An 8947-nucleotide genomic window follows, 5' to 3' on the forward strand; every position below is an offset into this window, starting at 1 on the left:
CCAGCACCAAGCCCCGAGCTGGGCCAGGTCCCGCACCCTGACCCGTGGTGGGAGAAAGCTCCATCAACTGGGCGGCCCTGGCCATCCTCACTGGTGAGACAACGGCGAAGGCTTTGCAGCCCGGCTCTCGCTTGCAGCAGCCCCCAGAGCATCGGCGCTCAGGCACGGGGTTGTCCTGACGCGACCCCGCGGCGCAGCCCTCTGCATCCCCGAACCCACCCGGCTTGGCTTTACAGCAGCTGGTGCCTCGGCATGGCCCGTGTTAATTAATTCGGGAGGGATTTGTCAGCCTGGACACGTGAGAAACAAGAAAATGTTATCTGGAGGGGCGCGGGCAGGCGGCCAGCGGCTGGGCAGGCACGGGGGGACTCGCTGCAGGGGGTAAATGCACGGGAAGAAGTTCAGCCCCATACACAGGCAGGGAGATGTCATCGAGCCCCTCTTTAATTGCATTAACACACAGCTAGAGACAGCATCATGATTAAAATCATCCACCTAAGGCACAGGGCCAGATCCTTACCCTGAGGGACTCACACTGGGGGGGATGCACTACTGGGACATGCTTGCAGCCCCCACTTATCACCCCCACATTTACACCCCAGGCCCTGCATGGCACAGATCATGGCATCAGATGGGGCAGCTCCTGTTTTTTGGACTCAAGTTGTGGTTTTGCACATAGCTGTGGTAAAGGGGAGGATTCCCCTGAAGCGGGAGTTGCAGTCGCAGGGATATCGGTATGGTCCCACTGCCTGGTCCCTCCCAGGGTGGGGGATTCAGTGATGTCCCCAGTTCTCCAGCCAAAATGCTTTGAGTCCTTTCAAAGCTGAGAGCTCAAGTATTTTATTCTCAAGATGTCAAAAACTTTTGGCTCCTGTAGATTTTTATTTCTCCCCAGCAGGAGGCAGAAAGTGATGAATTCAGCACAAATTTGCAGAATTCAGTAACTCCCATCTGCAAATCTGAAGACAGGTTCATCTCTGGCACATTGCAGCATGTCCATCCTTCCACCACTCTCCAGGCGACTGGATGCTGGACAGACAGCTGGACAGATGCTGCCAGCCCAAAACACACACATGAAAGCCCTTTGCAAGGGGCTCACCTGGCTGGGGTTACCCCAAAATCCCATCAATCCTGGGCTGGGCTGGTCTCCATGGCTGGCCCTGCCTGCTCGGGGCTCTTTTCCTGATGCTTTGCCAGGAGGGAAACTGAGGCACGGAGGGGACATCCCCTGTGCCCTGCTGAGTCCCTGTGGATGGCATTAAGCCAAGCGAGCCCAGCTCAGCACCCACCTGGCCTTCTCGCTGGCAGACTGCTCAGGCTCCTTACCATTTGCTAATTCACGCAGGGGGCTGAGCAGGCTCCAGCAAGCCCCGCTGGCAGGAGGGCTGCCAGGGCACCCCGTGCCCCGCTGGGTGCGAGATGCCAGTTTAGATTCCCCCCACCTATTCCCAAGCAGATTCTTTGTTAGCATCGCAGGCTTATTTGCCTGTAGAGAGGAATGGAAGGCTGCTCCGAAATGCCTCCTCGGAGCACCGGGCAGCTGCCTGCACTGCCTTGCTGGAGCCCTGGGTAGGAGAGTCCCGACACAGGGGAGGTCGTACTTGCAGTGAGCCCAGCCGTTAACTGGAGGATGCCAAGGCCCAGGATCATCAGCAGGGTGGAAGTTCAGCACTCGAACCCTCGAAATGTGAACACGAGCTGGAAGAGGCATGAAGCTGGGAGCAGAGCTTGCAGCTTTTCCTTGAAGGAAAGCCCCGGGGAGGGGTGCTTAGTGCAGACACCATGGCCAGATCCTGCCACCAGACATGTGCGTGGCTCCCACGCTCCCCCAGGCACGGGCTAGTGGCCGGGCTGGGGACAGAGGACCTCGGGGGTGACCACTTATGGCCATTTTCCTGCTCTCAGCCTCCCAGGGCCAGGTCGCTGGGGAGGAGCAGTGCTACCCGCACCCTGGTGAGAGATCCCTGCTCTCCGGGGAAGGGGATGCTCGGGGTCCAGCGAGGCTGCGTGCAGGGATGGGGACAGCGGGGAGGTGGCAGAGCCCTGCCAGGCAGGAGGGACATGGGAATGTCACCGGGCTCGTCCTGCCGTGGTCAGGCCAGGCCTTCTTGGAGAGCCAGAAAATCCAGCCCTGGGTCCCTAATGGGGCTCGGATGGGCGACGCTGGGGAGCGGCCAAACCCCAGGCTGCGGCGCCAGGTGCTGGGGAGGGGAGTGGAGCAGCCCATAGCTTGTCCTTTGGTTTTCCCCATGGCTGGGAACGATTGGGAATGACAGCAAGTATTTACGTATTTGCCAAAAATTATTATTGGGGTGGGGGGATTGTGTAGAATGAATAGGGTCAGGCTGAAATGGGGCAACTTTTGAGAGAGGGATAATATGATGGGGGTCATCATTTAGGGGGGCAGCGGTCCCCCTTTGCGAGAGGGATGAAGGCTTAGCCCCTCACTTTGAGTGGCTTCATGGCAGCAGCGGATGGGCAGCTGCTGCGGGGAAGGGCTGAGGCTGCAGGCAGCGAGGGGGAAAGGGTTAAAGCCCCCGGCTCCAGCACAGGTTGCCTTAATACCCAGGCTGCCTGGGAGGGTTGAATGCTTCCCCCAAATACCACTGGGCTTTGGCTGGATCCCAACAGGGCTGACTTCATCCTGCTGAAATATATCATTACGGCCAGGCAGGGAATTTGCTGTGGGGTTTCAGGGGAGCCAGGCATGGGGCGGAGTGTGCTGAGCACCCAGAGCCTGCGTTCGCTGCCTGCTGCTGCAGGATGAGGGCTCCCCGGCCTCCTCCATCGCTCCTTGGTTTGATGACAAGCTGAAGGGACACACTGCGGGTGCTGGGGAGGGGACCGACATGACCTCCTGTCCCAAAGGTGCACTGGATGGGCAAGGACCACCCCCCCGGTCAGGGCTGGGGATGCAGCATCCCCCTGCGTGCCCTCTGATGCTCTGTTGCAGCCCCCCACTGTGGGAAACCAGCCCTGTTTCAAAGTGTCTTTCCAAAGAAAGTCACTTTTGGCAGCCCTTAGGCAATGGCAGGTCTCCGCTGACCTGCTCCAGCGCTGGCATCTGTTACGGCTGTCACTGTCCACTCCTACCGTCACCCTGCTGGGTGCCCACCAGCAAAAATCTGCCTCGGTCTGTACAGCTTTGGCTTTTCCTTTGCAAACCAGCTCGCGTGGCCATCCCCCAGTGGGTACCACCCCGCTGCCCTCCTCTGTTTTGGCCCAGGAGGTTGGAGATTCGGGGTTTGGAGAGATTCCTGCCCGAGCGGGCCCGAGTGGCAGGGCCAGCAGTGCACCCACAGCATCAGCCCGGGAAGACGGGGTGACTCAACCGTGGTCGTGCTGGGAGCGGGTGGCAGAGGGGGACTGTGACCCGTGGGGCTGTCCGTGGCCGGAAAATCCCAAGCACAGTGCCCAGCACCGCTGCGGAGGAGGGCAGCGGGGTGGTACCCCCACCACGGCTGCAGCATCCGCCACGGGTGAAGCCCCCAGGACAGACACCCTCGCCCCCCGCCAAAGCCCCCACCCTGGGGGCGGCAGCCTCCTGCTCTGTGGGGCTCTGTCGGGTGGGGACACAGGCAGGGGCCCCCGACTCACAGCAGCAACGGGACGGGGACATCATCTCCCCCACCCCACGCCAAGAGGCCACGGCGATGGGCGCGGGCAGCAGCCGGTCGGGGGCTACCCGGATCCCCCGGGGCCGGGCAGCTCCGGCGGCAGAGGGCAGCAAGCCACCGGGCACCCAGGGACACGCGTGGCTTCGCCACCTCCAGGGGGTGGCCCCGGTGGGGCCGGGCCGGGTGGGGCGGGGCGGGGCGGGGCGGGGCGGGGCGGGGGGGGGGGCCGGGGGCCGCGCCCGGTTAAAAGGCGGCGGCGGCGGGGCGGGGGCGGCACTGCGGTCGGGGCGGGTTGGGTTGGGGCTCTGGGACCTGCTCGCCACTCAGGTAGGCTGGTTTCGGGGAGTGGAGCCCGTGGGGAGCCCCCAGACTCTCGTGGAGGGGGGGGGGGCTAAGCCCCGCTCGCAGGAGGGTAGGGGTTGTGCCGAGGTGGGGGGTCCCCCTGATGACCTCTCTGCTCTCCCCAGGTGCAAAGATGGGGTGCTTCACCTTTATCAAGGTTATGATGATCCTCTTCAACCTGGCCATATTTGTAAGTGCACCCCAGCTGATGTCTCTGCCTTTGCGGGGGGGGGGGCCCAGCCTGGCAGCCCCGCTGGCTGCCCCAGGAAACTGGGCTGAGGGGCTGGGGTCTGTGGGAGCGGCTTCTGGGGAGCACCCCGAGTGGGCGTGGGGTGGGTGAAGCATGGCCGTGTAGGTTCTCCTGCCCCCCCATGTCCCTTTCAGTGGGGGACGGAGTGGGGGCCGTGGGCAGTTGGGTCCTTACGCTCCTGGGACCCCACTGGGGTCTGAGATTTAGTCTCTGGCCCCAAGCTGAGGACTAAAGCCCTGGGCTTGTGGGGGGGTCTCTTGCCCCAGTGGGGTGCCCAGTTCTGGCCAAAGCCCAGGGGACCATACTGGGCTCTGGGGACACTAGCTCTTGCATCAGCCACCCGTGTCCCTCTCTGGGCTGAAACTCTGGCGAGGGCTGCTCCAGAGCAGGGGGGTTTGCTGGGTCCCTGCTGGGGGGGCTTTGTCTCTGTAGGGGAGCAGCCCATGTGCATGACAGCAGCCTGTGGTGTTGGGGGTCTCAGATGTTGGGGGTTTCCAGAGCACACACAGCCTCTGCTCCCACCCAGGGCAAAGGGTAGCGGAGCTCTTGAGAGCTATCCTGGCTCTGCAGGAGCAACGGAGCCACCTGGAAGACGATGTGGTGGGATATTCCCTTGGGAAAGAGGGGTGCAGAGCCTCCAGGCTCGCCCTGGTGAAACATTCCCTCTTCAAAGCTCCTGCCAGGGCTTGGGGCTGGTGGGGACGGTCGAGCGGGTGGAGGGCAGGGCTGGGGGCAGGCTGGAGGCAGCCCTGACCTGACCTTGCCGTGAGCATGTGAGTGTTTGGGGCTGGGGGCTGCTCAGCCGCCCCCCTGGGTGAGTGGGCAGCTTCCCCAGGTGGAGGAACTTGTGGCAGCGTGACGGTGGCCAGTGTCTGAGCTGGCCGTGTGGGTCCCTGTGGGGTCAGGGGGTGGCTGGTGGCACTGCTGGCTTGACTGCCCTGCATGGGGGTTTCTGCCCTGCTGCTGGCACCGAAACTCCTTGGGCTGAGGAAGGGGGCAGCTGCAACGCCACAGCCGGGGATGTGCTGGTGGTGGGGTGTGTTTTGGGGTCGTGAGCCATCTGGCCACCCGAAGTGTGCGGCAGCAACGCCCTGAGCCGTGCTCAGTGGCTACAAAGTTTTGCTTTGGTACAGCGAAAACTTGCAGAGGAAGAAATACCTGCGCCAGGACCTTCCCCAAATCTCAGATCTCTGCCTGCCTGGGAGCTGACATTGTCTTTCTCCTCCCAGCTCGGTGGCGGGACCCTCCTGGGAGTTGGTATCTGGGTCACAATGGATGGACAGTCGTTCCTGGATATATTTGGGACGCTCTCCTCTAGCGTCCTGCAGGTCGTGAATGTGAGCTACTTCCTCATCGTCATTGGTTCCATCCTGCTGGTGATCGGCTTCCTTGGGTGCTGCGGCGCCCAGAAGGAGAGCAAGTGTCTCCTGATGATGGTATGGACCTGACTTATCTCCTTATCAAGCCTCATTTGAGCTGGGTCTCTGGTGGGGGAGACCTGAGGGACAGATTTCTCTGTGGAGATGTGCCCCTTGGATGTTTCCCTGTGGTGGAAGGCTGGGTGGACCTTGGAAAGGCAGAACTGGACCCAAAGTCTGCCCTGGGTAAGGGTGAAAGGAAGCAGAAACTGGTGCTGAGCAGAGGTCTCTCTTGGAGCATGTCCGGAGAGGTCAGCCCCATGCAGATGGAGGGTTGGGGGTCCCCAAGGTTGTGATGCTTCAGCCTTGGAGTGGAGCTGAAGGCAATGACACAGGGTTTGAGCCCTGAGGTAGGGTCCTGTGGCTCTTGGGAAGCAGATGGGTTCCTGGGGACCCTGTAGACTCTGGCTGTTGCTTTGACTTCCTTCCCCTTGCTGTATCCTAGTTCTTCTCGGTGGTGCTGATCATCTTCATTGCCGAAATTGCTGCTGCCGTGGTGGCTCTGGTCTACACAGGTCTTGTGAGTGGCATATCTGAGTCTTGGGTTGGGTTAATCTGGGACCTGTCCTTCTCCTTGGGAGAACAGGAGACACGGGCTGGCAGTGCTGCCTGTGGATGGGGAAGCTCAGAGGTGGGCACTGCTGCAGGAAAAAGAGATGCCGGTCCCTGTTGGCACCAGCTATGTGGGCAGGCTGGGGCGGCCTGGCTGGGGTGAGGGTGGTGGAACCAGGGATTCCCATTGGCCTAAAGAAATTAGGGTTATGGCACAAGTTTTGCAGGCTGCTTTCTTTCAAACCCCTTAGTCCAGTACCAGCCTAGGCTTGGTGCCTCTCCACCTCTGATGGTAGGAGCCACATGGGAGAGGAAGTCCCTAATGCTTCATGCTAAGCAAACTCAACCCCTTATTAGACACCTGAGAAACCACCTGTTGAGAAAGGTGACTGTCTCATTAGGCACTGGAGAAGTCAACTGCAGGGCAAACGTCATTCCTGGCTCCCTCAGTTACGCTGCTTATCAGATGACTCACTGGTCATAAGTGGCCCTGGTGCCATAAAGCACTGGTTAGTGGGGAAGAGGCCAAGCTGTCCTTGGGCCAAAGGGATGCGGTGTGACATGCTCCTGGCTATGCTGGGTCTAGCTGGTCTCCTCCCCATGGGCTGACACCAGTATGGGGGCTCTCATCTCTGTGGTGCTCCCCAGGACCTCCTCTGATGGTGTTTCTCTCTCTCTTCTTGCAGGCAGAGACGCTGCTGACGGCTGTGGTGACCCCTCTCCTGAAGGAGAAGTATGGGGTGGATAGGAGTCTCACGCACATCTGGAATGTCACCATGAATGAGGTGTGCTGAGCCCTGGGGCCCCCACCTGTGGGTCAGGATGCTCCCAGCACAGGCTTGGTGGTGCACACCCGGGTGGGCCAGTGGGATGGGAATGGGGACACCATAGCAATCCTGGATGTGCTGATCTGTCACCATGCCATCAACTTCCCAGATGCCTGGGACCTACCCACTTGGGATCTAGTGGTCCTATGGCTGGGGTGAGAGCTGTACATGCCAGAGTGTAGGGCAAAATCCTGGTCCCAGGAAGGTCCTTGAGCACCCCCCTAGAGCTGGATTGAGCTGGGTGACCCCCCTCCATTGGGCAGGAGGGTCCAGACCCTGTCTGACCCAGGAGGGGGACCTGCAGGATGCTCTCCCCATCCCTTCCTCTCTCTCTCTTAGGTCCATTGCTGTGGCCTGAATAACTACACAGACTTCAACAACTCCTACTGGTATCAGGAACATGGAACCTACCCGGAGCCCTGCTGTAACAACAGGCAGCCCTGCAATGGCATGCTTGCCGCACAAAGCAAAGTCCCGGTATGGATGCGCCAGTGACTCTTGCCTTCTGGCTGAGCCAAGTTTGGGGTGTGCCCTGGCATGGGGAGGGAGACCCGTCCTGTAACTTCAGCCCCAGCTCTGGACATGGCAGTCCCGTGGGCTTGAAGTCTTGGGGGAAGCTGTGGTGGCCTTGGCTTGTCCCTGGTGGAGACAAGCAAAGCTGCTACCATTGCTCTGGTCCTAAAGGGAGCTCTGCAGCAGGGTGGCATGCCTGGAGCTGAGCATGAACCTAGGCATGATGCTGCCTCTTTGGGTGATTCCCTGCCTCTTTCCCTCCTCCTCCCACAATACTGTGCTTTGGTCTGAGAAGTGGCTGAGATGAGTTGCCCCTTGAAGCCCTCAGACATTCTCCATGGCTGTGCAGCTCTAGGCTGGAGAACCATGCCTCCCTCCCTGGGGAAGTTGTACCCCAGTGGTTGGGGGATGGCTACCCCTTGCTCATCCTCACCTGCGTGGTTGCCTCCTGCAGGGTTGTTTTGATCAGATCTTGGAAGAAATCAAGACTAACGCAGGTGTAGTGGGTGGCGTGGCAGCCGGCATCGCTGCCTTGGAGGTGAGTGCCTGAGCATTGCTGTGCTGCTGTCTCCACATCGCCTGGAGGTGAGCAGCGGGGCTGGGGCTGGCCTGGGTGGCCAAGGGGCTGCAGGGGGCTGGTGCAGCCCCACGGACCACCATCTGCCCCAGGGTGGCTGCTGAGCCTTCTTTCCTGGGCACACCTGGCTCTTCCTCCTTGTGCCCACTGGGGATGGATGCTGTGGGCTGTGACCTAAACCCAGCCTGGGCTGTGACACTTAGGGCGGCTGACTCGCCTCTTGCTGTCCACAGATTGCGGCCATGGCGGTTTCCATGTACCTGTACTGCGAGCTGGATCAGAAATGACCCCACGAGGCAGGAGGATGATCTGCCCCTCCACCGTGCTGGGGTGCGCCTGTGGCGTGCCGTGCTCTTGGGGAGGACCCCATCGCTCCCTGGGCCTGATGCTGTCCTGTGCACTGTGATTTATAGCTGTGTTTTGATCTACTGAGCTGGGATCTGTAGAGTTTATGTGTATATTTTTGTACTGATATGGCACGTGCGGTCTGTACATAGAGCTTTGGGGGGGGGGGGTGAAGGGGGCAGAGGGGAAGCTGCTTGGTCGGTTTGGGAGATAGAGCAGCACAGGGGCTGATCGGGGCTGCTGATCTGGCAGCGGCACAGTGATGTCTTGACTAAACCCTTGCAGGCATGTACTGTACCTCTCCCATGCTGTCCCCATGGTGTCCTTAGGCAGGGGCTGGCCTGTGCCCCTTTTGCATCACTTGATTGAACTGGGGCTGGTGCCCAGCCAAGGTGTTGTAGGTGGTAACTGCACTCTGAGGTAGGGATGTATCTACCCCTACACCCATCTTCTGCCAGTCCTGACCCTGTCCTATGTTGTCCTCTACAAGAGATGCTGGCTGGTCT

The 8947-nt window shown here is 60.5% G+C and overlaps 1 protein-coding gene across 1 annotated transcript; it reads left to right on the forward strand.

Moving 5' to 3' along the window:
* Nucleotides 1–3895: 3895 nt before the first annotated feature.
* On the forward strand, nt 3896–8622 carry TSPAN1 (tetraspanin 1). The gene is made up of 8 exons (XM_075037601.1): nt 3896–3944; nt 4085–4149; nt 5439–5645; nt 6073–6147; nt 6866–6964; nt 7346–7483; nt 7974–8057; nt 8330–8622. The coding sequence occupies exons 2-8, from the start codon at nt 4093–4095 to the stop codon at nt 8381–8383; spliced, it is 714 nt and encodes a 237-aa protein (XP_074893702.1). The 5' UTR covers nt 3896–3944; nt 4085–4092; the 3' UTR covers nt 8384–8622.
* Nucleotides 8623–8947: the final 325 nt, after the last annotated feature.

This window comes from Buteo buteo, chromosome 10 (assembly GCF_964188355.1).
Source record: "Buteo buteo chromosome 10, bButBut1.hap1.1, whole genome shotgun sequence".
In the NCBI taxonomy this organism is placed as follows: domain Eukaryota; kingdom Metazoa; phylum Chordata; class Aves; order Accipitriformes; family Accipitridae; genus Buteo; species Buteo buteo.

Bases quoted from the DNA above. Each gene is read 5' to 3' on its own strand.
- TSPAN1 (XM_075037601.1), top strand. From the start codon at position 4,093: ATGGGGTGCTTCACCTTTATCAAGGTTATGATGATCCTCTTCAACCTG. The intron at 5,646-6,072 runs GTATGGACCTGA...GCTGTATCCTAG, and splicing joins GCAAGTGTCTCCTGATGATG to TTCTTCTCGGTGGTGCTGAT. The intron at 7,484-7,973 runs GTATGGATGCGC...TGCCTCCTGCAG, and splicing joins CCGCACAAAGCAAAGTCCCG to GGTTGTTTTGATCAGATCTT.